Source organism: Lynx rufus, unplaced genomic scaffold, assembly GCF_022079265.1.
Source record: "Lynx rufus isolate CCGP_SWC_20201006 ecotype Redwood Valley unplaced genomic scaffold, mLynRuf1.p SCAF_7, whole genome shotgun sequence".
NCBI classification, from domain to species: Eukaryota; Metazoa; Chordata; class Mammalia; order Carnivora; family Felidae; genus Lynx; species Lynx rufus.
This window is the reverse complement of record NW_025814889.1, coordinates 62,669,743-62,697,586: the sequence shown is the minus strand read 5'-3', so window position 1 is coordinate 62,697,586 and position 27,844 is coordinate 62,669,743. Positions and strand designations below refer to the sequence as shown.

General features: G+C 40.0%; 1 protein-coding gene across 2 annotated transcripts in view; it reads left to right on the top strand.

Moving 5' to 3' along the window:
- The window catches only part of TMTC1 (transmembrane O-mannosyltransferase targeting cadherins 1), a 270,701-nt gene that overhangs the window by 111,333 nt on the left and 131,524 nt on the right, over nucleotides 1–27,844 (top strand). Inside the window, exons 6-7 of one of the 2 annotated variants that reach the window (XM_047066851.1) lie at nucleotides 13,016–13,097; nucleotides 15,453–15,556. The exons of the other annotated variant lie outside the window; for it this stretch is intronic. Of the exons in view, the coding sequence (XP_046922807.1) occupies nucleotides 13,016–13,097; nucleotides 15,453–15,556 (186 nt within the window). The remainder of the gene's footprint in view (nucleotides 1–13,015; nucleotides 13,098–15,452; nucleotides 15,557–27,844) is intronic. 2 annotated transcript variants of the gene reach the window in all.

The following is a 27,844-nucleotide window of genomic DNA, read 5'->3' as shown; positions in this document are numbered from 1 at the left end:
TCCTTTTGTTACTGTAATAAAATGCCACTATAAAGAATAGCCTATATTGGTTTATCCAGGTAGTAAAGATTTATCTGACAGCTGGAAAGTGTGGGTGAGAAAATTCTAGTTCTCATATTTTCAGAATTAACCAGATCAGTCAATTAGTAAATATCTTCCACCAGAGAAAGACTTGTTTTTGATTAAACTCTTATTTATAAGGAATCGTGTCATGGGTAAGAGGGTACATGTGGTGGTGGTAGAGGGGTGTGTGTGTGTGTGTGTATGTATGTACGTGTGTATACACGCATGTGGGTGTGGCTGCCCAAGGCAAGAGAAAGAAACCAATTATATTCTTTGAGATTTTGCAGAACGAATGGTTTGGTTGATAGCAATTAATTCTACTGTGCCCTGCTAACCTGCTAGATGATGACCAGCTCACTCTGGTTTTCCCAGGACTTTCTTTTAAAAAAAAATTTTTTTTTAATGTTTATTTTTTGAGAGAGAGAGAGAGACAGAGTGTGAGCTTTTTTTTAATGTTTATTTTTTGAGAGAGAGAGATTGAGAGAGAGAGAGAGAGAGAGGGAGACACAGAATCGGAAGCAGGTTCCAGGCTCTGGGCTGTCAGCACAGAACCCGATGTGGGGCCTGAACTCACAAGCTGTGAGATCATGACCTGAGCTGAAGTCAGATGCTTAACTGACTGAGCCACCCAGGCGTCCCCTCCCAGGATTTTCTTAATGTCATCACTGGAAGTCCCAGGTTCCGGCAAGCTCCTTAGTAATAGGAACACTGGACTTCTTGGTTACCCTGCTGACAATTCAGTCTCGTGTATAAAACCTCTAGAATCTGAAAACTGTACGTAGACTGGAAAACTTCAAAGGATTCGGTTTGGCTTGAGTTCAGTTTAGGACAGTAAAAATGTGTTTGACAGTCCCACATCTGGCCCTGATACTGCTGGGGATTGTAAAGACAGTGTTAAGACTTCTATGATTTAAGAATTTTTAAAATTTGCTATGATGAGTGAAATTCCTACAGTATCAAATACCATGGGGAGTGGGCAAGGGAAATTCAGCCGAGTTAATACAGAAACGGATGTTAGTTAACATTAAGTCACTTTGCACTGGGTTTGGTGACTGGAAATGTAGCAGCACTGTGATAGTATGTCCGTGAGAAAATAAAATTGGCTGCAAAGAAAATGGAAACACTATATTTAGCAAGTTGCTGTGAAAGTCATTAGGACAATGAAGCTGTTTAATGGGTATTAAAGAAAAGCGTCCAGGTTGCTGCTGGCCAATAGCGGATATTTATATGAAGTTAAAAAAGCTGTGAGTGTGTGGCATGGCGGGTGCATGATGTTTGAGTTGAGGGCACCTTTTGCTCTTTTGGGAGGATTCGGAAAAGGCTGCCACCTCCTTAGGGCGGATGCAGCCGGCGCGAGGGTTCATGGGTTGTTGAAGGGCACATGCACTGGATTTCAGCCCTTGCAGGCCACCTCTGTTCCACCTGGCTGCCTACCTCGTGTGGGCACAACCTACACAACACATTTGGGTATCTGGTTTCAGTATCCAAACTGAATTAGAGGAAACCAGTGAATGAGAATGTTAAAAGTTAAATTATAGCATAGTCTTCTAGGAAAATATTTTGTTCTCTCCCTTCTCCTTTTGGGAAGGATGGAGCTGGTGGAATTTGAGGGAGATGAGTTTTTCTGTACTTACCTAGCTGAATTCACTGATTCATTCCTTTTTCTGTGCGTGGCCATGAAATACAGGCCATAGGGTTTTAGAATTTTCATTTGAGGTGTGATCGCTGCACCAGTAGCAGCTACTTTGGGTGCCTTTGTGTTCTGGGTGCTGTGATGAGCCACTTACACACTTTGTCTCACTGAAATCTGCTCAACAAGGGTCGCCTGGGTGGCTCAGTTGAGCCTCCGACTTCAGCTCAGGTCATGATCTCACCGTTGGTGAGTTTGAGCCCATATTGGGTTCACTGCTGTCAGTGTGGAGTCCGCTTCTGATCCTCTGTCTCTTTCTGCCCCTCCTCCTCTTGTACTGTCTCGCTCTTACTCAAAAATAAATAAACATTAAAAAAAAAAAAAGAAATCCTTTCGATGAACTTGCAAGGTAGAAATTATGATGACCACTTTATGGCTGAGGTCCCTGAGACCCCAGAGGGCTAAAGGGGTTGCCGAGTCTTCCAGATGGTGACTGACAGAGCCAGGATTCTGTGTGACCCCACGGCCTGTGGTTGCTTCACCACACCTGGGCTGCCCCTACAGCACGAGCACCATATTTTGAGAGCTGCCTGGAATGAGAGACTATTTTACTTTTTTATGTTATGTTATGTTATGTTATGTTATGTTATGTTATGTTATGTTATGTTATTTATTTTTTATTATATGAAATTTATTGTCAAATTAGTTTCCATACAACACCCAGTGCTCATCCCAAAAGATGCCCTCCTCAATACCCATCACCCACCCTCCCCTCCCTCCCGCCGCCCATCAACCCTCAGTTTGTTGAGAGGCTATTTTAGAGATCCCTCTGGCAACCAAGGCATCATACCCAGAGATAATTAAGACCTAGCAAACTGACATTATTACATTTTTTCTAATGTTTACTTCGAAAAATATAGACAAATATAATTGGATATGAGTATATATATAAAAAATATGCTTTTGCTCTTTTGGGAGGATTCGGAATTTCTAGTTCCTTTGGGACTAGAAATTTCTAGTTCCTTTGGCAACTTTCCTACTATAGCTTTTTATGTTATGTTTCAAAATGAGACTCAGGTCTACAGGTAAATCAAGAGAAAGTTTTTAAAAATGATATACCCAAAAGAAGCATGTATTTGAAAAAAAAAATAGACTTCATTATTATGTATCCCTAACCTCCGCAATACTGGTAAACATTTTACACAAACATTAAAACCATGACAGTTACCTGAATAATGATTGTTCCCATGTTATGTATATTCTGTGCTAAGAGCCACTGTGATTCTTATTTCTACTCTGAAATCTTAGGAGCTTTCAACATGTATGGGCGCTGGAATCTAAAACCAAAGTGCCTAGAATTAAACCTTAAAAGAATGTAGCGTATTTGTCCTCAGCATAAAAAAGAGTTCCAAGTGAAATAAAACTTGAATCTCCCTAAAGTTAGATTCTTGGAGGAAATGTGAATTTTAAAGGTGTTTGCCAAGATTGTGCAGGAATTACCAGTCTCCACTTTCTAGCCTTTGCAGCTGTCACAGTCAGCCCTCTGACCTTCCCTCTAAATGGCATTAGGGCGTGGGTCCAGGGAAATGGGCTGTTCTCTGGATGAATTTGTTTGGACCAAGAAAAGGTTTCTCTTCGGCATCAACATTGCTTACCTCCCTGTGAGTGGTGCTGTGTTTTCTTAGGCCACCTATCTTGACCGCACATGGCCTTGGCTGCAGGGAGGTGATCTATTTCAGGAGGAGCCCGTGTCTGCAGGAAGCCCAGGCTGCCAAATGTCCTCCTTGGCCTCTGCACGAACTCTGTACACGAAACCAAGTGTATTACAGAGCTTCAGGGTTTACTGTCTGTTTTTGCAAGTTGCTTCAGAGCATGTGCCTGATGGCCCTGTCTTGGAATTGGATTGGAGAAAGTGGCTTCGTAAAGGTTTGAGACTTCTGCTGCATGTCTAAAATCTAAGCTGTCTGCATCTGTAGCACACACCCTAACCTAAGTTACTCACCCACTTAGAAGCGTAAAAGTGGGATAGAGTCCCAGCTGGGCTGACCTGGCCTGCGTTTTACATGGATGTAACAAGTGCAAGAGAGACCAGGAGAGCTGCAGCATAGGATGACCCCCAACCCTGCTGGTATGGTGGCCCAATTTATGTCCTGGGTGTTGACTCTAAGGTTTGAAATACCTAAGGAGGAGGTCACAGATGGGACCATGGGGAGACACAGTCCTGCTCCAGGTACCAAAAGAACCCAACTGACAAGCTTGATGCCAGGTAAGGACTGGGGAAGGCTTAGGGGAGAGGGAGCTGCCTGGGTGAGATCCCTTGCCCATTTTTGTGGGTGAGTAAAAGGGAGATGGAAATGACATCAATTATATATGGGGATATTCTACTATTGTTCAAGCTGCCATGGTTTTGAAGTTCCACTTCCACATTTCCTTATTCACATTGCAGACACTTGACTCTGACACACTGAGGGTGCACCAGATACAGGAGAGGGGCTGCTGCGCTGTGTTTGCAGGGAGCGTCGTTGTCCTGGGCGGTGTGCTCACTCCCGGTCCCTCTGCAGCTTCCTGGGCACCTCTCCTCTGGGCCCCTCTTACCTTCCCCGCTCTTCCATCTTCTCTGTCCCTCCTGGCCCAGGTCATATCTCACGTGTTCCCCACAGCTTCCTCTCCTTTTCCAGCCCATGCTGACTTCTTACCTTCCAGATCTCTTTTCATCCTTTATTGTGTGCGTCTGTCCTTGGGGCAGGGCAGCAAGTCCAGAAAGGCCATGTGGTGGAGTGTTGGGCAACAGGCTCAGGAAGCAAAATGCATGAGTACAATTCCCAGTTCTGTTCCTTACTGGCTTTGTGGCCCCAGGCAAGTTCATTCACTTTGTTATGCTTCAGCTTCCCCTTCTGTAAAATTTTTTTTGATGTTTATTTTTGAGAGACACAGGGCATGAGCAGGGGAAGGGCCGAGAGAGACGCAGACACAGAATCCGAAGCAGACTCCAGGCTCTGAGCTGTCAGCACTGAGCCCACTGTGGGGCTCGAACTCACGAACCGTGAGATCATGACCTGAGCTGAAGTCAGCCACTTAACCGACTGAGCCACCCAGGCACCCCAAGCTTCCCCTTCCATAAAATGAGAATGGAAAGAACACCTGCTTCAGGGGTGCCTGGGTGACTCAGTCAGTTAGGTGTCCGACTTCGGCTCAGGTCATGATCTCACGGTTCGTAAGTTCGAGCCCCACATCGGGCTCTGTGCTGACAGCTCAGAGCCTGGAGTCTGCTTCAGATTCTGTGCCTCCCTCTCTCTCTGCCCCTCCCCTGCTCTGTATGTATGTGTGTCTCTCCCTCTCAAAAATAAATAAAAAGGCATAAAAAAAACCCCACTTGCTTCATAGTTTGTTGTTGTTTGTGCTGAAAGAGCTAATATAAGTGGTTAGGACAGTTTCTGGCCCATGGTGTACATTCAGTGTTAGCTATTATTTAAGTATTAAATGTCTGCTTTTATTTCTTTGATATATTGTTTATAGGACCTAACTCAGTGCCCAATATTTTGCCAATTAAATATTACTGTTGGAATAGCTTGTCATTTTTCATAGAGATAAAGTTGTAGAAGGCTTTTTGTTAATTTTCTAAATTGATCAGGTATGTATGGTATCCTGAATTATTATCCTTTTTTTTTAATTTTTTTTTAACATTTTTATTTATTTTTGAGACAGAGACAGAGCATGAATGGGGGAGGGGCAGAGAGAGAAGGAGACACAGAATCGGAAGCAGGCTCCAGGCTCCGAGCCATCAGCCCAGAGCCCGACGTGGGGCTCGAACCCACAGACCGTGAGATCGTGACCTGAGCTGAAGTCAGCCGCCCAACCGACTGAGCCACCTAGGCGCCTCTATTATCCTTTTAAACATGTGTTATTGACATGTTTGTACATCAGAGTAATGTTTGAAATCCAAGCAAAGGGAAAGTGAAAACAGAGATTTAGTTGGCAACGATGTGAGAGCTGGCAGAGCATTGGTAATTAAGGGTATAAGCTAGATTGACATTCTGACTCTCCTTGCTTATTACCTGTGGGAGCTTGGGGCAAGTTTCTTGACCATTAATAGTTTGGTTTCCCCATTGGTAAAATGAAGCTATTAATAGTGTACATCTTCTAGGATTGTGCTAAGGATTTATACATAGGAACTGTGCTTGGGTACCCTAGGCATTTACTCAATGTCAGCTATTTTATTGTTGTCATTGTTAACAGAAAATGTGTTTCCTTGGTTTACCAGGACAGTCCCAATACCAAATACTCTTTTTCGCTAGCTGAATTGTATTTGAATTTATCAGCCCATATATTCCAATAAGAGGTTCAGAAAAATATGATTATAGTATCATTCACTGTTTGTAATCTTCTTTGTGCAAAAGTTTACTTGTGTACCCACACCAATGTGTATTGCAAGTAGCAGTGATTTCATTTGCATGGGTTCCTTAGAGTCTCTCATGTGCAAGAAGTTTGGACTGGTAGAAATAAGGGAAAACTCACAGCAAATGCTGTTTGACAGCATTTGGTGATGCAGCCAAAAGGCATGGAATTGGCCATAAAACATCCTGGTTCAGGATCCACTGCTCACTAGGTCTAGATATATGGGGATGGTATTCTCTATTCTGCCAACGACATATGGATCTTTCAAGGATTAAATGTTAGACTGGACTGAAAAGCCCTTGACATAGAAAATGCCATACAGATGCATAATATGTATATTCTTGTAATGCGTTTTTATTTTGGCAATTTAATATTCTGGTTAGTAGAAAGTTTTTATAGATGCCAAATTAATGGCCAATTAACACATAATTGAAATACATTAAGAAAAGACTTAACAGTAAATTAGACTGCTAAATAAATGTAATAACACATACTTTCTTACTTATCCCTACCATAAAGCCTACCTACTTAGACTAGAACCTCTCATATCTGAATCTGATATCTCAGAAACTTCCAGAATCACTGCTGCCTACCATTCCCCCATTGGGACTGCTGGGCCCTTTGCTCTTTGTTATGGACCACAGAGTGGTTGCTGTAGCAACATCCTATAGTGTCAGTTTCTGACGGAAATCAGATTGGGTCATCACTATGTGAAGCCCTTCACGGGCTGCTCACTGCTGTTAGAATAACGTCTGAACTCCACAGTGGCATGTGAGGGTCAATGATGAAGTGCCCCTGCCTGCCTCTGCAGCCTTCCTGTCTGTCACCACTCTGCCAGTATTAGATCCTGCAGCTAGAATGAACTTTGATTTTCTTCATTTTGCTTGCCCTCTCTCAATCCTAGGCATCTGTATATGTATCTTACTCCTTCTCTCCTCACCTAATTCACTTCTCATCTTCCTCAGGTGTCAGCTTCATTGTCACTCTTTTGGGGCATCCTTTTCTGTCTTAACTCTCTGTTCCTGCTTGCCACTTGTCTCTGTGGGCTGGCTGGCTGATTGTTTCACAGTGCAGTGACACCTGCAGAGCTATTCACACTCTCCTTTTGGCCATCTTTTCTCATTTAGAATTTCTGAATTAGCCCACAGTACGTGGAGCTTCTATTTCAACCTGCAGTAACCACTACATGCATTCACCTTTAAGGACATAAAGGGTCTTCATGAAAGACCCTTTAAAGATTATGCACTGCCTCAGTTCATTCATTTGTATGAAAAAACCTGTACTCAAAGTTTCATTGTAGACTTATAGAATGGTTGAAGATGCAGAGGATCATTTTTAAGTAGAAGTCATTGTGTTGTTTACATGCAGAAATGCACTTAGTAAATAATCTAAGTGTGCTAAATAAACCAGCTGTATTTTACTTACATGGCTATAGTTGAGTAGTGGATGCTTCAGATTTAGATTTGTATCTCACCTCTGCCACTTGCCAGCTGCAAGATCCTGAAGAAGTTTTTCCTTCACCCTCATTCACAAGATGGAGATGAGCATGGCTCATGGGCTAGTGTGGGACTGCATGAAACAAAAAAGGTGCATAGCACAGTGAATGGCACATATTCAATGCATTAAGTATTCCCTATTAGGAATGAATTGAAACTTTTCTGGGACTGTTAATGACAGACCAGGATGATATCATCAGAACTGAATTTTTGCTGTTACATGTAGAAGAAATAAAAATTGGGGTCAGAGACTAAATCTAGTTGGAGACTAAATTCATTTTAGAAGGACTATAAAGGAGACCCTAGGTTTAATTAATAAAGCCTAAACTCATTGACTTTTGATACCTAAAGACCCTGATCTTATGCAAATCAGTTTCTGGACTTCATTTTTTCCCCCTAAAACGACCTGAGCCATTCTGATCCCTTCTAGTTTTAACTTTGATTTTCAGAATGGTTAAGAGAACTGAAATGATATTCCCTTATGTCTTCTTTGTCTTTATTTCCACATATTACTTTGTATATAACACAGAGGTTAGAGTTTAATATTTCTGGAAGAAACTTTACCACAGCCACAGAATGGGGTATTGAAGGTCAATTGGGGTTTTTGAATAGCTGGAACTGAGAAATGCATCTTATCTTCTTAGAATTGTTAGCTCCTTTCCTTCAGACTCTACATTTGAATATCAAAGGACACATCAAAGGTTGTTTCACTCCTCTTCAGAATGCCTTTGGTTATTTAAGATTTAGATGAGGCACTTTATGGGTTCAAGGAGAGTGCATTAAAGAAGAACCCAAAGACACGTAAGTTTCTTTTTGTTGTTTTGTTAATCTGATAATCTTTTCTAATGTGAGCCTTGTCTTTGTTACTTTGGTCAAGTAAAAAAAAAACAAAAACAAAAAACCATTTTCCTTGTGTTTCAAATGGAAGCACATTCCTGAATTCCTATTTTAAAGAGCTCTGAATTTAATTTAAAAAAAAAACAACAACAATTGGTTGTAGTATATGACTCTTTATTAATCTCCTTTATTACCTTGAATGAACAAGATAAATTAAATTAGTATGACTGGTGTTCTAGAAGGAATTTTGTATATAGCTTAATGGGAGGAAAAATTTTCCTTCTACCCTTCTAGCTTCTTTGCTCTAATAATTAAGTTGGCATAAAATAGATTAACAGGAGAAAACAAATTTCATTTCATATATGTGGGAGCCCCATAAAAATTTGAGACCCACAGGCAAGTCAGGCAGTCGAGGCTTACTTGCCTTCCTGAGTTAAGGAATTGGATAGGAGCCTGACACTTTGAAGGGGAGAAGGGTAATTCACAAGACAATAGGAAGAGCGGATGTTTGGTAGTTACATATTTGCTCTTTCGGACAGATAGGTCTTTCAGTTCTCTGGTATAGCTTTCTCTCCGAGGAAGGCCCCCTCTCTAAGGGAGAAATAAAAGGTTTTCTGGAGTCTGCTGGGTCTTGATTGTCTTCAGCTTAAAATAATCCACATGCCAAAGTGGTGAATTTTAGGGTCATGTATTCTGCTCCCCTTCAAGCAGTTTATAATTTATTGGTATAATGTTAAAAAGTAGCAACTCTTTGTATCTGAGATGTCTGCCACAGGAGCTGGTATTAAGGCAAAAATAAACAGATTTGTATAGATCCCTAGAAGGGCTGGAAAGTATAATATAACATTTTATTTAAACCAGCAGGATTTAAGGCTAAGGGAAATAGTACCATCCACGTGATTTTCCTCCTCCAGCTTGCTGTCTATATCCCAAACTGAGCATTCTTATTTTGCACCCTGGTCTACCATTGGAGGATAAGGAACACACAGAAAAAAAAAAAAAAAAGAGAGAGAGGCAGGGGAAGTTGAGTGGAGGCAGGTAAATATTTTAAAAACTCGGTTTGGGTCTGTAAGCATGTGTTGATCATTGTGTTATATAAATTATCCACTGACACAATAATTCTGTGTCACCCAAGTTCAGTGGCTTAAAATAATGAGCATTTATTTAACACTCAAGATTATGGTGGGTGATCCAGGGTGGTTGGTTGTCCTGGTCTCAGCTGGGACCTCCCTGGGATTTGATGACTGACAAGCTATGGAGGAAAACTTCAGAAAATCCCATTTAGCTCTGAATATTTGAACACAATCAACTGAGAAGGTAAATGTTAATAGAATATTTGATGTCAGAAAAATAGAAAGTACAGGATGTAGGGTAGCACAGGTTAGGGAATTTACTTTGGATAATCTTGGTCTTTTGCTTTTATTTGCCTAAAATCAGAAATTGTTAAAAATGCAGAGGTGATAATGCCAACACCCCAAACTGATGTTAAAATATTTTTTTCATGTGCAACTGCAGATTATGAAGGGTCTCTCAAGTCTCACACTTGAACTAACAATTGCTTCCTCCTTGGCATTTCTTTTTAAATTTTTCAGTAGGGTTCTCTCTGTTTTTCTTCAGTTGTCACTTTATGATGTCATCAGCTGGTGAGAACATCCAAGGATCACAGTACTTTAGACTAAAACCATTTAAGTCCAACTCTCGCTGATAAAAGAAGGAAACAAAGCTCCTTGTGGACTTGTTACAAGTCATATAACCAATGAATTGGAAGCACAGGAGTAGAACCCTTAGCTCCCATCTTAGAGGGTTCCTCAGTCGTTTGATTTTGTTGTTGAAACGTTCTCTGGGTCACAGGGAAAACAGCAGAGACTGAAATTGAACATTATCAGTGGTGGTATTTGCATAGCGCCTTTTGTTTATAAGGCACTTACAGATACTTAAGCTTGTGATTGAAATGAATAGCTGAGAGAATCTGATAGAATAGCTAAGTATTACTTCTAGTTTTTTGGTCTCTTTCTCTGTGAAAAAGGAATTATAATATTTTTCCTCATGGAATTGTTGTAAGTAGTAAATAATTACAATTGAATCACTTAGATTTGTGTCTGGCATATATGAATTATTTGGCATTTTTATGATGTTAATAATAATATTGTCATTATTTGTTGTTGATGTTTGATTCTACTTTACAGACCATACGTATGTCATAAATTAGTGGGGAGAATTTCACTATCTAATTTTATTGTGAGTTGGGTAGGAGGAAGGGATACAGAGAATTCAGCTCTTGGAGTACTTCCTGTATGAGCTTAGGAATCTCAGCTTCTGACCTAGTGTTTACCAAAAAAGGGCCCATATCATTTTGGCTTATTTTCTCTTTTAATATTGGACAGAAACTAGAAATAGAAATCTTCAAAGAGGTCATTTTTCAACAGTGCTGTATGTATCATTCTAGGCTTTCATTGCTTTGGGATACTACATCTTAAAGGACAAATTATTTGATGTCTGAAAGAGCTTAACCTCTTAAGGAAATGAGATTTATCAAGGAGGAAAAATTTCTAAACAAAGGGACACTTTATAAATATCACTCCGTGAAATAACCATTGTAGTAAGCTTTCAGTGAAACAAAATGCAGAATTTAGGAATTTGCCTAAGTTTAACATTGAAAAGAAAACAACACCCTAAACCCTATGGTTTGTTGTTTTATAGAGAGGAAGCCACTTCCAACTTTTAACACTGTGCTAAAATAAAGCAGCAACAGAGGGAACCTGAGAAATGAAGCTTCCAAGAGCAGACCAACCCAAGAAACACTTTTTCATTCATATGTGTTGCAATTTCAGGCCTCCCCAGCACCTTTTTCCTTCCCGCATTGCTGTTCCCTCCCTGCTGCCATTTACATTACATCCTGTAAAGGAACAGCAGAAATATCCAGGTTGATCTTTGTCGAGTCATCCTGAAAATGATAGTAATAGTGGAGGCAGAGCTGAGACAAGACACTTACCAGTGCTTTAACCTTTTTGGAATCATAGATCCTGTTGACACTAAAGATCAAAGCCAAGGATTTTGCTTCAGAGAAATGCACAGATGCAAACATACACAAATCTTGTGTACAGATTCAGGAGGTGGTGGACTCCCTTAAGCCTATTTTTGGGACATTAGTGATGCACCTGTGTTGTGAGAGCAGACAGTATCCCTGGCCTTCCTCCTTGCCAAGGTTTAAGTGCAGTGCTTGGGGATGGATCCAGTCCAGATTTTGCTAAAAGCTGACTCTAGTGGGTTTTTTTTGGGCTCACCTCATTTTCTCCACTCATTAAAAACTTGAAAGGTCAGATCCACAGCTGTTTCTGAACCAGGAAGAGGAAAAGGGAAGCAAGAAGAGAGGACTTGCTTCTGAGTGACATTATAGTACCTCCTTGCAGTACCATTTGGACATATATGTTTTATAAGCAGTTGTCAAGATAGACGCTTTTTTGTGATAGTAACCCACTCAGGCCTTATAAAGGGATCTCTCTCCAATAGAATATTGGGAATATTGGGAATAATGGGAATATTCCCGTTGTGTAAAGGGACCTCATTCAAGTGCAGATTTTAAGAGATTCTGGGAAGAAATACTTTGAAGAGAAATTGGATTAAGTAGGGTAAAAGAAAAAAATGAAAAAGGGTAGGGAAAATAAGGATGAGGTGGGAACTGCTTGCTGGATTACATGATTCGATTTGACTTGTTTCCTTCACTTTGTAGATTAAAATACAGAAATTTGCATGTAGGTGAAATGACTTGCTTTAGGTTTTTGCTTGGGGTTTGTTAATAACTTTCTCTTGGCTTCCCTTTCATAGTCTTTATTAAAACCAGCCAATCATGTGCCTTATATGTGGAAATATGGAGCTCCTACTTTGTACAAGTGAGTGAGCTGTGGCAGACGCAGAGTCCTTATAACTTCCTGCCCCTCTAGAAGTTGACATTCTTATAACCTAGTTTGGTTCCAGAGGCCATAGGCAGGTGAGAAAATTGCCCACTGCATATTGGTGAGCTGTGATCCCACCACTGATGCTGACTACCTTTGTTACCTTGGGTAAATTTCTTAACTTGGGCAACCTTGGCATCCTTTATTTTTTTAGGGGTAAGATATTTGTGAGATATTTTGTAGGTTGAAGACGTAGTGTCTCTCAAATTAAATTAAATAGCTAAACTCTTAATTTGTGTAAGATCATCCCTTTGACCAGTGTAACCCTATATTTGCCAGAATGCCTGGGTTATTTGGGTAGATGGGCTAGTAATATTCATAGCTAACAGTGCTAGGTCCTGCTCCATTTATTCTTTCATTTTTGCCCACAGCTTTTCTGTGGAGTAGATATTACTACTATCCCCCTTTTTATAAGTGAGGAAAACAGATGTGCAAAGAAGTTAAGAAACTTGCTCCAGGCCTTCCAGACAGTAAGCAGCCATGGGACTGAAACCCAGGTGGTCTGACTCCAGGAGCCATGCTCTTAGCTATGATCCTTTCTAGTCTTTTCTCAAGCTATGACCTATTCACATTGAATGGAGAACATTATGTGTGGTGGACTCTAAAACTTACTTAATTTTTTTTTTTCTGTCCTGTTTCAGGTATTTGACAGCAAGGACCAATAGAAATTTCCTGCTTACCATGAGGCCATTCTTAAAAAGGGCCACTTTGGTCATAACTTATGTAAGTATAGATATGCTTCTGAAATATCTGATAAGAAGTGTTTTATTTTAACTTGGCTCAGAGACATGATCCAGATTATTTAATAGAATCAGCAATATATTCGAACAACATGATGTTAGGATCAAAGAGTTTACATGCCATAAATGTTACAACGCCTTGGAAGGTATGTATGAAAGCCTTCTGGGAATATGGTAACTCAAAGACAGACCGGATGAATTATAGTATTTTATGAGTCCCTTTCAAGGTGCTGATCCTGAATTGTCTCAGTAGCACAAACCTGGCTGTATCAGTTATCTATTGCTGCAAAACAAACCACCCCCAAACTTAGTGGCTTAAAACAACAACTACATATATTTACCCTGAATGCTTTAGCTTGGACAGCATCTAGCTGGATGGTTCTAATTGATCATCATGATTTTTGACTGGGGTTGCACAGGCAGGTTCTTGTGGCTGTCAGCTGGGCGAGGTTGTCTGTCTGTGGTATCTCCTTCTCTAGGGTCTCTCCCTGTGACCTCCCTCTAGCAGTGTAGCCGGGATTTTTTTTTTTTTTTTTTTTACAACATGTCAATTGGGTTCTAAAAGAATGAGCCAAAATTGCAGGACCTCTCAAGGGTGAGGCCCAGAACTGATGCAGTGCACTTTCTACAACATTCTGTTGGTCAATGCAAGTCACAAAACCAACTTAGATTTAAGAGGGGCAGTTGGCTTCATTCTTGATGAGAAGAGCAGAATGTACATGCAAAGGGGGCAGGAATTTTTGGTGGCCATCTCTGGTGACAGTCCCAATAATTATTTTCTTACATTCTTGGATTCAAGAATTCATGATTAGGAGATCAGTCTGTTATGCCACTGCTGTCTCCCATAAATTTCTGTCAAAATTTATGATAAATTTTGATAGGAAACTTACAAAAAGGTCTTTGAATTGTAATGTCACCAATTAATGTGATTTTCTTCTTGATGCTAAAGCGTGTTTATGGAAGAAGAGTATGGAAAATTTCAATGAAGGTGGAGAGCCTTGACTGGACAGTCTCAACAAAAGGGACAAAACGTTTCTCTAAAGTGTTCCCTAGTATCTTTGCACAGAGCTAGGATGATTCATCACTGGTTTCAGAAGTGATTTATTTTCTTAGAATTGTATGGGAATGCAAGTAATCTGACATCATTGGAGTGATGAAAGTTGTAAATTATTAATCCCTTTGTTCTTTTAAAAATTTATTATCAAAGCCCTTTCTGCTATTTATCTTCCTACTCTTCTTGTTTAATTATCACGGCTTTTTTCCTCTTCATAGTATTTTAGGGAATTTATATTCTTTCAGGATACTTGTGCTGTTACATTTGTAGTTGATATTGTCCATTATAAAGCCTGTAAGAATTTAACTTCAGTTTGAGCAGGACATTGCGAGTGTTAAGACGATTTTTAATTGGCTGCCTAGGCATTGTTTACTGTTGATATGCTTTTGGCTGACACCATACTTTTATTTTAGGATTTTAGATTTGAGGTTATTTATATAAAAGATATTTATAAAGGAAGTCAGTGGTATTCATGGGGAAAAAAATCCAGCCTTAACTACCTCCAAAATTAATCCTTTAGCTTTTTTATTCAAGCAAAGGTTTTCCTCTGACTTTAATAAAAACAATGTAATTGGTCCTGTTGAAATGAGAAGCATCTGGAAGGCCTGTTTGGGCGAACTCTCCTCCCCACAGAAATGTCTCTCCTTCTGGCTTTCTTATTCACCTTGGCAACAGGATAGCACCATTTAGTGATAGAATTCCAGCGGGTGACACAAAAGCTGTGCCCCGGAATTTGTTGAAATAACCCTTCATGAATGTTCTCCTTCAGGGCATTGGGGGGTTGGAACACTTCAAATGTGTTTATCCAAAACCCAGCATTATTGTTTATTGTATTTTAAATTAACTTTCATGGGGCTGTTTAAATGGAATGGTTAAGAAAGCGGTTGGACAAGACATAGATTCAACTCCTGGATCTTGCAGTTTATTAACTGGGATTCTAGGTAAACTACCTGGAAGCCTCAGCTTTCTCATCTACCTCTAGGTTCTGTGAGGCCGCAGGGAAGATGGAAAGTCTTTAGCTCAGTGGATAACAGCTGATAAATGCTTGATACTGACAGCTGTAATTAAGAATTTGCTTGCCTCTCCCTCAACACCTTCATTGTTTATACTCTTCTCCTTACCCAGCTGTTCTCATCTTGCGTACTCATCTTGAGTGTTAGGATTTTATAGAAGTGCTCATTATGAAACAAAATATTTGTAAGGCATCTGGAAGCGTCCTCCAGAAAGGTGGGGTTTACGCCCAACGAGCAATGACTTTCTTACCAAATCTCCTTTTCTTTGAAGGTGATTGTCGTTTTGTACTTCCGTCTGTGGATAATGGGAGGATCTATGCCCCTCTTTTCAGAGCAGGATAATCCAGCTTCATTTTCGCCTTACATTCTTACAAGGTCAGTAAACATATTTTTTTTTAACTTAATGTGGTACTCATTCAATTGTTTTAAATAATCTTAAATGAGAGTTTGCCTTTGCCTTTTGAGGAAAGAAGGGTTGTATTCCATCCTGGGGGTGGGGGGGGGAAACTACTATTCATACATTTGGAATTCGTTTCAGCGGGTGGTGCTGTGTTGCCAGGCTTATTGCTACTGTTCCCATATTGGTATGTATTTGGCTATTCGGCAAGTATTTTGTTGAGCACTTATGATCAATGGTAAATGTCTACTGAGTGGCCCATATGGCAAATGTTACAGAACAGTGCACCGCCAAGCCTATAGAGGTTGACTGAGTATTAAAACTATTTGTAGAATCAGTGGAGAGATTAAAAGTAGAAAACAGAAATGAACGATTTTTGCTGAGATACAGCAATTCTATCACACTATTTGTCTTTAAGAGATTTAGAGATATTGGATTAAGAAGTGATGTTGATCAGGGGATCTGATTTATTGAAAAGGTTTTTAATTCCTTACCTGTTCAGTGAGCTGTGGTGTCCTGCTAAGGCTTTCAGATATAATTATATTTGGCAATTTTCATGACTTTTCTTCAGGATATATTGCTGCTATTACGTTAAAACATTAAGATGCACCGTTATTAAATTTTTATAGTTTTATATATACCTTTTCACATATAATATTTTCATAATAGTAACCTTCACTCTTTTTGTGTTTGCAAAGACACAATAAAACTTAAACCTTGACCTATTGCCCATTTGGCTTACTTGTATCTTAGGGACAGCACATTGTTGGATTCTGTTTCTCTGCCAGGAGGTGATCTTTGCTTTATTTAACTCATTTATCTAATTTGTTTTAATTGATACATTTCTACTTGCTTTGCCTTTTATGTTTTTCTTTACTTTCTTCTTTTTTAAAGACAGTTTCCCTTTCAAAAAAGATAACTTCCAATTTGATTAATCCGTTTTTACAAAAACATTATGTCACAATTGTTTCTATTTACTTCTGTCATGTATTTATATTAAAGAATCTTGACTCTGCCTTCAGATATCCATGCCTCATATGAGGCATATGATATCCAGCCTCTAGTGTTGGCTTATCTCTTCGAGGTAGTCTGGAGCCTTATACATTATTGTTTATACCTTATCTTTTTAAAAACGTTGTTGTTTGATTAATCATGACATCTTTAACCCACTTTTTATTAATGTTGCAATCTACTTGTCCTTTTTAGTTCTCCCTGGCTTTCAAAATTTCTGGGATCCATTTGTGGATATTTTTAGCTCATTGATAAATTGTTTCAGTTTCTGTACCTCCTTAAATAGCTACATTGACCTCCAGAACAGAAGGTTCTGAACTCACCAACCAATTATTTCATTCCTATCTCTTGTCATCAGTAAACAAGTGCCTGCCCCACGGTCCTTAGTGTCAGGACAAGGTGCCTTTGGTCTCTGACTCACTGCCTTCCTACCTGTACTGCTTAGCTGCCGGTTGCATTTTTTATCTCTTCTGGTGGCAGAAAAAAATTCTTTGGTGGAACCTCTGGCAAAATTAGTACCTTGGGCCAGTCACTTGCCAGCTTCTGTCTTTCACTTTCAAGGCATATGTATCCTTTTTCAGAGGGATCTGATACATATTTCATTTAGGACTTTATATGACTCCATCTAAGTGACTGTCCTCAGGTGATTCAATCAATATGTGATAGAACACAATATCCTCTTTTTTTTTCTTTTAAAAAACATATCTTTCTGTTTTTGTGTTTCATGGTTAAAATGCATAGAAACCCAGGGACATTTCAATGACAGTTCCTCTAAATGGCTTTTCACATTCCTCTAAGATAGCTGCATTATAATTGTCTCTTTTGAGCATCCAGAAAATTGTCTTTAATTCCTTTCTCAAGTAAGGTTTCTATTCTGCTTGAATAATTGTTTGACCTCTGGTAGGCTGATGATTCTTAAATTGGATTACGTTGGTCTGTTTCCTAGTCCTGTTGGTTTTTCTTTTCTTCTCATTAGCTGTGCAATTTAGCTATGATTTGGCTGGCTCTGTGAGCCCGTCATTACTAATCACAGGTTTGTCATTCAGCTTTGTCAATCTGTCTCATTAATGCCTCACCTCTTTCACTGGGTTTATAAATTCCGAACAACTTTTGTAGCATCTTTGCTTCCATCTTGCAAGTATTTTATCTTTTAAAGTTTATATAATAACTTATTCTATTATCAGGTGAGAGTTTTCAGACTTTTTCTTTAATAATTGCTATAGTTACTAATTACATGTAGTTTTAAAAAAATCCTAATAGTTTTAAGAGTTGCTTGGTCAAGTTTTCCTTTGTTTCAAATGATTTCCTGTGACTTTATAGTTCTGAGATTCCTTTACTTTGCTTGTTTGTTTGTTTTATTTCTTTATTTTGAGAGAAAGAGAGAGCACAAGGGAGGGGCAGAGAGAGGGAGAGAGAATTTTGGACAAGCTCAATCCCAGGAACTGTGAGATCATCACCTAAGCCTAAGTGTCAGACGCTTAACCAACTGAGCCACCCAGGCACCCCCCCTTCACTTTTACATAATCTATTTCCATGTAATTAGCCAGGAGGAAATACCCTGTCATTTTCTATTTACCAACACTGGGATGCAAAATCATTGTGGTTTGCTCTTGAGAATAGTTTCTTAAAAATTATCAAAGATGAGGGAATAAGAAAACAGATGACTGTGTGACATTTACTGTAATGTAAGACATTGTCTAACAAACCTAGAGGAATACAACTTTGATTGACTTATTTATATCTATACTACTATATTTTACAACTCTGTCAACTTAGAACTTAACATACAGAAATATGATAGCAGTGATTATTTCTTTTCTCTCTAATAGGAAATAAGGTTTCAAATGTTACAGTTTTATTGCCTTGTAGGACATTGGACAAACTTGTATCTAATTTACCAATCTCATTCCTTTTTGTTTACTAGTTTGTAACACTAGTTTTTCAAATTTAATTTGTATATATTGATGTAAGTATACATATATATGCATAATAACAGCTTTGCACTGTGAAGCCCAGAATTCGTGATCCCCAAAGACCGCCAGGGAGCCGAGTCCGGTGTAAAAGCAAGAATCTTTATTCGAGCTAGCTCGAGCTCAGTCCCCTACCTGCACCAACGATGCAGCGGTGAGATACCTGGGAGAGAGAGCGAGTTTCAAAAGGACAAAGGTTTTATTAGGGCCTAGGGGCAGTTGGTGAGGTAATGGCTGTGGCCTCAGCTGATTGGCTGGGGAAGGGTCGGAGTCCTGGAGTCCCAGGTGAGCGGGAGGTTACTCAAAGGGAGGAGGCGTGGTCAAGGTGAAGGACACCGAACAAGATGGAGTTGGCCAGCGTAGGCCCGCCCTTTCAGCAGAGGTACAATTTTCATGGCATACAATTCACCTATTTAAAGTATACAATTCAGTGATTTTCGTTATGCTCACAGAATTGTGCAACCATCATCAAAATCAATTTTAGAACATTTTCATCTCCCCAGAAAGAAACCTTATATCCTTTAGCTGTCCCCCACTCCTAGACAACTTTTTGTCTCTGTTGAGTTACCGGTTCTGGATGTGTCATATCAATGAAATCAAATAATCATGGATCTTTTGTGACTGACTCCTTTCACTTAGCATAGTGTGTTCAAGATTCATCCATGTTGTAACGTATTCATACTTGATTCTTTAATTCCCCAGTAATATGTCATTGTATGGGTATGCCACTTTTTAATTTTTCCTTTCGTCTGTTGATGGGCATTTGGGTTGTTTGTACTTTTTGACCCCTATGAATAATGCTGCTGTGAACATTCACGTATGAGTTTTTGTTTGAATGTATGTTTTCATTTCTCTTACACATGTACCTAGGAGGGGGATTGCTAGGTCATATGTATTAACTTTGTATTTAACTTTTTGAGGAGCTGCCTATTTACCAAAGCAGCTGCACCATTTTACATGCCTGCAGGGCTTATGTGAGGGTCTAGTTTCTCCATATCCTCACCAACACTTGTCTTTTTGATTGTCTTTCTGTTGTTTTAATTACAGCCATACAAGCAGGTATGAAATGGTATCTCATTATGGTTTTGATTTGCATTTTCCTAATGGCTAATGATGTTGAGCATCTTTTCATATGCTTGTTGGCCATTTCTGTATCTTCTTTGAAGATGTGTCTATTCAGATTCTTTGACCGGTTTTTAATTATTTTTATTATTGAGGCATTTTATTATCTTATTAGAGTATTTTTATTACTGAGCTGTATTAGTTTTCTATATATTCTAGATATAGATTGCTTATCAGATATATGATTTATAAACATTTCCTACCTTTCTGTGGGTTGTTGTTTCACTTTCTTGATGGTGTCCTTTTGAGCACAAATGTTTTTAAATTTGATGAAATTCAGTCTATTTTGTTTTTGTTGCTCGTGCTTCTATCTAAGAAGGCTTTGCCTAACTCAAATTTTCTTTTAAATTTTTTTTTAACGTTTATTTATTTTTGAGACAGAGAGAGACAGAGCATGAACGGGCGAGGGTCAGAGAGAGGGAGACACAGAATCCGAAACAGGCTCCAGGCTCTGAGCTGTCAGCACAGAGCCCGACGCGGGGCTCAAACTCACGGACCGAGAGATCATGACCTGGGCCGAAGTCGGCCGCTTAACCGACTGAGCCACCCAGGCGCCCTCAAATTTTCTTTTAAACTGACTTTATCAAGTTTCTGGTTCCCTTATTAAAAATTATACACACCTTTATTTTTACTGTGTATTTGTATAAGGATTAAGGTTTTTAAAAATATTTTGAAAACCGTACATTGGTACAGTTTATGTTAACAGTAGTTTGGAAGCCATTTAGAATTTGACTTCTTACACTTGATCATTGGGCATGTCAGAGCACAAGGTAAATTGATAAAGAATTGGAGGATCATCATTATCACGATACACTGGCAATGAGGCTCTTAATTTTCATCTTTCCATTTTAACCCAAACATTCAGATTGTATTAGCTGTCAAGAATTCTGTGTGACTGATCAATAACTTTTTCAACTCGTAGTTAATTGAGATTATGTGGATCAGTTGAATGGCATGAGATTGAATTAAATGTTTCTACCTTAGGCCTGAGAAGAAAAGTGTAAGAATTTAAAGAATGGAGGAGATACTGTAGTTTGATTGCACAGCTTTCTCTGGACAAGCAGATTCCCCCAGGCACAATTGTCCAAGCCAAATAACCTAGTAATCATGACTGACTACTACCTTCCTATTATTCCTCACGTCTAAGCCATCACACAGTCCTGTCCCTTCGATCTTAATGTTGCTAGAATTTCTTTACTTACATCCACCCCTGCTGCTGCCATTTTCATTAAAGTCCTCATGGACTCTCTCCTGTATTACTGAAATCCTCGTAACTTGTCTCTCTTCCTACAGTTTGCTCTCCTTGGATCCATCTTCCACACTATTTCCAGATGGTATTTCTCACTGGCTTGCTATTTTAAAGGTCAGTGGTTTCCTGTACCTCTAGAATAAGCAGTGGGAATTTGGCCATAGCTATTCTCTTCAGGCTTATCTCTTGGTACCCCACCACCTTCCTCCCTAACCTTAGCCATTAACTATCCTAATCTGCTTCAGTTCCTTAAATGCAGCCCTGCCTTTTACCTCAGAGTCTTTTTACATGGTGCTTTTCCAGTCCTATAATGCCCTTTCCTTCATTCTTTAGCCATTGTTGATTCTAGATCTTGCCAGAACCTTCTTACCTCCAAATCTTGGCCACATATTTTTTGTGTCTTATTACACTTTATGGACTATTTACTAATTTTTATTTCCCACTTAAATATATGTTTCTCAAGGGCGGAGACCGTATCATATTCCTTTGGATCTCCAGCATATTAGCCAGTGCTAAGCCCAGGGCAGAGCCACAATAACTCTTTATTGTATAATAGATGAAGACATGATTAAATCTACTCTCATACGTCTGTTGCATCTATAAACATGATACCTACATTTACCTTTCTGCCTCTAATGGCCACTTCAAACCACCACCTCTGGATTTATCCTTGCCTTGCTTTTTGGCATTAAGACATTTTCAGCTGGATATGCCTTTGTATACTCCAATATGGAAAATGTAGTCTTACTCATTTTATCATAAGGCATCGTAGAATAACTCTGCTCCGTCATGAGAATGACCCATAGAATGTAATGACATATTCAAAAATGCATGTGATTATGGAACCCCAATATCATGTTGACTCTTCTTTGAGATTTAAAGAAAATTGGCTCAAGTCTTTTCCCACCTGCTGCGTGTCCATTATTACCCTCTCCTGATTTTTAATGCTTCCCAAGAACCTTATCTTTTCATGGGCATTTCCCATTTCCTTTTCCTTTTCCTGCTAAACTTCCCACCTCACCCATGTTTTACTGCCTGTGGCCATTCTCATTTCCTTTTCTTGTGCCAACCAAGATAGAGATCATAGACCTTTCACCTTAATATCCCCTGAAGTATCACTTATGTAAGGCATTTGCATATAAGAGATTTTACTGAAATGTGGGGACAAGTGAGCAGAACTATATTGTAAAGCCATACACAAATAATTTATAGTAGACATCATTGTATGACAGAATCCTTCAGCTACTCCTCCCCTGGGGAGTTCTCATTGACTTTTTTCATCAGGTCTCTGGTCTCAGTTATATATTATTTATTATTAGTCCTACCTCTTGCCTACTATTCCCTATTCTTTTCTTCCTCCCTGCAAATTTCTAATAATTTCTTATACAACCCTAGACTGCATAGGCCATCTCAGACTAAATCGTCTCTGAAACCATATATACTGATGTAATAGTAAGCTCCAAGATGGAAATGGCTTGACATTGAGAAGGTTTAGTTTTTGATCATAGGGAGATGGCTGTGGATTCTGCCACTCCCTAGGGAAGCTCTCTTCCTAGTGCAGCCCCTGGGTTTTATGCTGCTTGCATTTTAGAGTCCCACCATCTGGAATGACTATGGCAGTGTAGGCAGAAGAAGAGAAAGTCGGAGGGTCCCATACATCTTATGTTGAAACTTTCAAATACATAACAGTAGAGACTGTTGTAACAAACTCCCATGTTTGTTCCCATCACCCAGTTTCAGCCTTTATCAACTGTGTTCAGCCTTGTTTCATCAAACCCCCCACACTTACAACCCCTCTCCATTTTCCCCAACCATCACCAAACAGTTCTGAGACCAGTCCCACATATAATGTCAATTCAGTTATCATGATTTCAGTGTGTAGTGCCTCTAAAACATAAATATTTTAGTCCATTCAGGCTGCTCTAACAAAATCCCATAGACTGGGTGGCTTTTAAACAACAGAAACGTATTTCTCTTAGTCCCAGAGGCTGGAAGTCCAAGATCAGGGCACTAGCATGATCATATTCTGGTGAGAGCCTTCTTCCTGGTTCCTGGTCCCCTCCTGCTCACTGTGTTTGCTCATGGTAGAAGAGGTGAAGGAGCTCTGTGGCATGTCTTTTATGAGAGCACTAATCTTAGCTCTTTTTTTTTTAATGGTTATTTATTTATTTTGAGAGAGAAAGAGTGCACACAAGCAGGGGGGGGGGGCAGAGAGGGAAAGAGAGAGAGAGACAAAGAGAGAGAGTCCCAAGCAGGCTCTTCCCCGTCAGTGTAGAGCCTGACATGCAGCTCTGTCTCACAAACTGTGAGATCATGACCTGAGCCATAATCAAGAGTCAGACACTTAATTAAGCCACCCAGGCACCCCAGCGCACTAATTTTATTTTTAGGGACTCTACCCTTTTGATCTAATCAGCTCCCAAAGGCCCCACATCCTAATACCATGACATTAGGGATTAGGTTTCAACATATTACTTTGGGACGGGGGTGGGGGTTCACCCAAACATTCATACCCTAGCAATAGAATGTCTTTTTAAAAATATAGCCACCAGGGGCACCTGGGTGGCTCAGTCGGTTAAGCGCCCGACTTCAGCTTAGGTCATGATCTCACACTCCATGAGTTCAAGCCCCGCGTCGAGCTCTGTGCCGACAGCTCAGAGCCTGGAGCCTGCTTTGGAATCTGTGTCTCCCTCTCTCTCTCTACCCCTCTCCTACTCATGCTCTGTCTCTCTCTGTCTCTCAAAAATGAATAACTGTTAAAAATTTTTTTTTAAATATAACTACCATATCTTAATGATATCCTAAAAATATTGTCATTAATTCCTTAGTATCATCAGGCATTCATTTAGCCACACACCTTGTCAATATCATTTAAGCTTCAAGAGATTCATGGCACCTGTGCCCCAGGTACTGGGAAATAAAGTCTCCTCAGTACTCAGGGGAAGGAGAATTAAACAGACTTAATGAGTACATAGCTTTGTGTCTGATATAACCTATGGTGGTATTTTCTTAAAAAAAAGAAAAAAAAATCAAAAACATGTTAATAACATGTTCTTTACCCCCCCCCCAATATAATCATGCATCCATAACGATTCTCAAGCATGTTTCCTGAACCACTACAACAGAACATCTCAGAGTCTTGGGGCTCTCACAGCCCCCCATCCATTTCCTGTTTGCCTGTGACATCTGTTTCCCAGTCTAAGCCCAACCCATTCATGAAGGCTCAGGTAAGTGCTAGCTCTTGCAGGAAGGTTTCCCCGATAGAAAACTCATAGTGACTGCCCACCTCCCGCAGCCTGTACACTTAGTTATTTCTACCAGAGTGTGAACTGCTTCAGTAAGATTGCTCCTTTCTTGACATTTAGGACCTGGTGTGTTGACTTAGAAGGGAGAGGGAGCCTGGAGCCTGGCAGCTTTGCAGTGGGAGCATTTGTCAGAGGAATAGGTCTAGGGTAGGTGGCTGGGGTGACCTCGGGGCTGGTGTCTTCAAGAAGAGAGGTGACCACTTCACAGAAGTAGGTGTCAGGAAGTTGGATAGGAGAGTGTTCTAAAAGCAGACTTGGGGTACGGAATAGTTTTGCTCATAGCTCTGTGAGCAATGGCTGCCTTGGTGACTCTTAACGCTATTTCATTATCTTACTAGGCTTCAGCTCGGAGCCTGGCACAAAATCAATCTTGAGTGTATTGTTGAGTGGATGAATGGTGGTCCTGGTTATAGCACCCAGTGAAAGGAGTGAGCCTCGTTGAGGTGCCTTCTGAGGAGATTGTTGCACACCTGGTAGTTCCCTTCAGGAACACGAGAAGTGTGGTTGTAATTATCAGTTGCAGCCTCCCCCCAACTCAATGCCTTGTTCAGTTTTCTGTTTTCAAAAATATCTGTAAGGGTTTGTTTACTTGTAACTTCGTAAAAGCAACAAAACGTTTCTTTGAGAATGATGGGATTTATGCTGTGGGATATCTGGTCAATTTGCGTGATTACACAGAACACAACAATACAAATACAGCGTGGTGGCTCTGGCATTAATTTTCATCTCCTTCACTGTGAGGTGGTGAAGCCCTTAGCCAGGAGTGTCTAAGGGAACTCGCTCTGTGGGACCCTCTGTCCCCCTCCTGTTTGTTAGCTTGGCTCTCCTACTTAACCTCCTGTGCTTTCACAGTTCTCGCACTTTGAACATCTAGAAAGCTTGGCTATAGCTGTGACTTTTTAAACCACTTTATAGTTTAGGAAATTTTGCCTTCTTATGTCCAAATCCCTCCATCCCTCCCATCCCACGTGGAATTTCAGTGGGAACAAGGGCCAGAAGGTGAAAGAGAGGGAGTAGAAACAAAAACATGTTCTAAAACAGAGGGACAAGAAATAAAAATAAAAATAAAAATAAATATCAGGTTAGTGATTTGGGAAATTTGAGGTTGGAAAATTTTGTGTTTGGATTTGAGAGTGGAAGGTGGCTAGAGCCAAGGATTGAGTTATGGATTTGTAGCAAGAATCCTGAAAGAAAAGTTGAGTATGGGAGAGGTGAAGGATGGGGCTGAGGGCCAGTGTGATGTCTAGATCGCACTGGCCACTACAGGAGCCACGAGTCACATGAGGGTACTGAGCACTTCACATGTGGCTAATCTGAATTGAAATGTGCTGTGATTAAATAAAAGTCTATGTAGGATTTTGGAGATGAAATCCTGTAAGAAAAAAAGAAAGTACAATATAATTTTTATATTGATTGTATGTTGAAATGATACTTTGAGTATATTCATTGAACAAAATATATTACTAAAATTAATCATGCTTGATTTTACTCTGTGTAAATTTTACTCTCATAGAAAATTCGAAATGATGCATGCTTGTTTGTATTTCCGTTGGGCAGCCCTGGCCTAGAACCAGCACTGGGTGTCTTCTGGAGGTCTCTTCCTCACAGGAGGACAAAGGATGGGCGGGGTGGCGAGGAGTAAACAGCGAGCCCACACCACACACTCCACAGCCTTCCTCTGCCTCTGGTTTTGGGTGGTTTCTTTCAATCTGCCAGCTCAGCTGATTCTGAATGGTGGGAGGATTTGTACTGTACTCCACCTTTGAGTGTGAAGGTTCACTTAGAATTTGAGTCCCATCTGAACAAAATGTCCTTTAGAACCCAAGACCGTGGACACTTATGATGCTTCTTGTAAATTGCCACCGAAAATTGTGCCCTGACTGCAGCCATCCAGGGCCTTTATGATTGTACTCCAGCCGGATTGCCAAACCTGCATGTGTCTCCAAAGCACCTGAGAATCACACTGAAGTATCAAGTCTGGGGTTGATTCTGCTTCAAATGCCCAAAGATTCTGCTTCAGTGGTTTCAGTGCACTTGCATTTGAGAAACGATGGATGAGGTTTTCGTGCAATTTGTTCCAGCACAGAATTGTCTTTTGGCCCAGGATTTACTCATCTGTTTACGGAAGTCTCTTTAGAAATGTGATACTTTGACATTCAATCTCGTAAATCTTGGATTAAAAATAAGAACAAAATCCTGAGATAAGTATGGCTTCTGCATAGGGCTGGAGCCTGCGGAAGAAATAATGTAATGATCTGCTCTTAAGGCCCCTCTTGGTGGCTCCTGCCTAGTAATTGGTTTTCCATCCACAGACTGGAAGGGGACAGGAGGTAAAGCCATGTAGACTTGATGGAGGAAGTATTGCCTTTATAATATTGTAAATGGTTGTCTTTCAAATCCAGGAAATAGATAAAATGGGATTTTCAGTGAAAGAATATAAAGGCCCCCTATCAGCATCATGTATTTTCATGAGGCGTGGTCCTGGATAAGCAAATAGAATGTATCTACTTAAGTGGGTAGATCCGTTTCTGCTGTTCAGAAACATAGACAAAGGCTTGTATTACTTTGTAGGAAAACATCAAGATACAAAATAATAAGATGAAGGTAGAACTCAGCATCTTTCTAAAGAAGCTTCTTTTTTTCTCTTTCCATTTTTTTCAGTTGGTAGTTTTAAATAGGCACAAACAAAACCTTAGGTTTTGATTGTTACAGTCTTAGGGCACTATGCTGTCCTAATCTTTATAGCTCCCTCTAATGTAAGGACTATTTCATAATAAACTCTGAACAAATTGAATTAAAATTTAAATTATCATTTTAAAATGCATTGTGTGTTCCAGGTGAGCTATGCAAAATGAGATGCTCTGTTCTTGCTTTAGCAATTAGCAGGGCCTTGTTTTTAGAAGGTCTTTTTTAAATGAAACTGTGTGTGTGTGTGTGTGTGTGTGTGTGTGTGTTTTAAAATGAAACTGAAGTTATTCTGATATTTAAATCAGTGATTACCAAACTAGGGTGAATATCACAATTACCCGGAGAAGTGTTTACAAGCAAAGACTTCTAATTCATGTCACAGAAATTCTGAAAGAATTAAGTGGGTAAGACAGTCTTGATCTGACCAGCAGCCTAAGTGGCTCTGGAGGCAGGTGTGTGGCGCCCTCTTTGAAACCCTCAGGTGTAAACTGTGTCCTCTGTGGTTGAAGACCTCTCGGCAAGGAGACTCTTGTCTCCATTATGGATTTTGTATTACGTTCATAGAAAGTAGCTTGTAGGAGGTTGCCTGGGGGGCTCAGTCAGTTGAGCCTCTGACTTCAGCTCAGGTCACGATCTCGCGATCTGTGGGTTCGAGCCCGGATGGGGCTCTGTGCTGACAGCTCGGAGTCTGGAGCCTGCTTCGGATTCTGTATTTCCCTCTCTCTCTCTGTCCCTCCCCTGCTTGTGCTCTCTCTCTCATGCGTGCTCTCTCTCTCTCTCTCTCTCAAAGATAAGTAAACATTAAAAAAAAGAAAGTAACTTTTTGGGATGAAAGAGGTTATCAAGACTTTGAGAGTAGTTTTCCCAAGTGAAATGGCTCTATGTAATAGTAGTTGACCTAATTTATCTTGGACTCTGGAA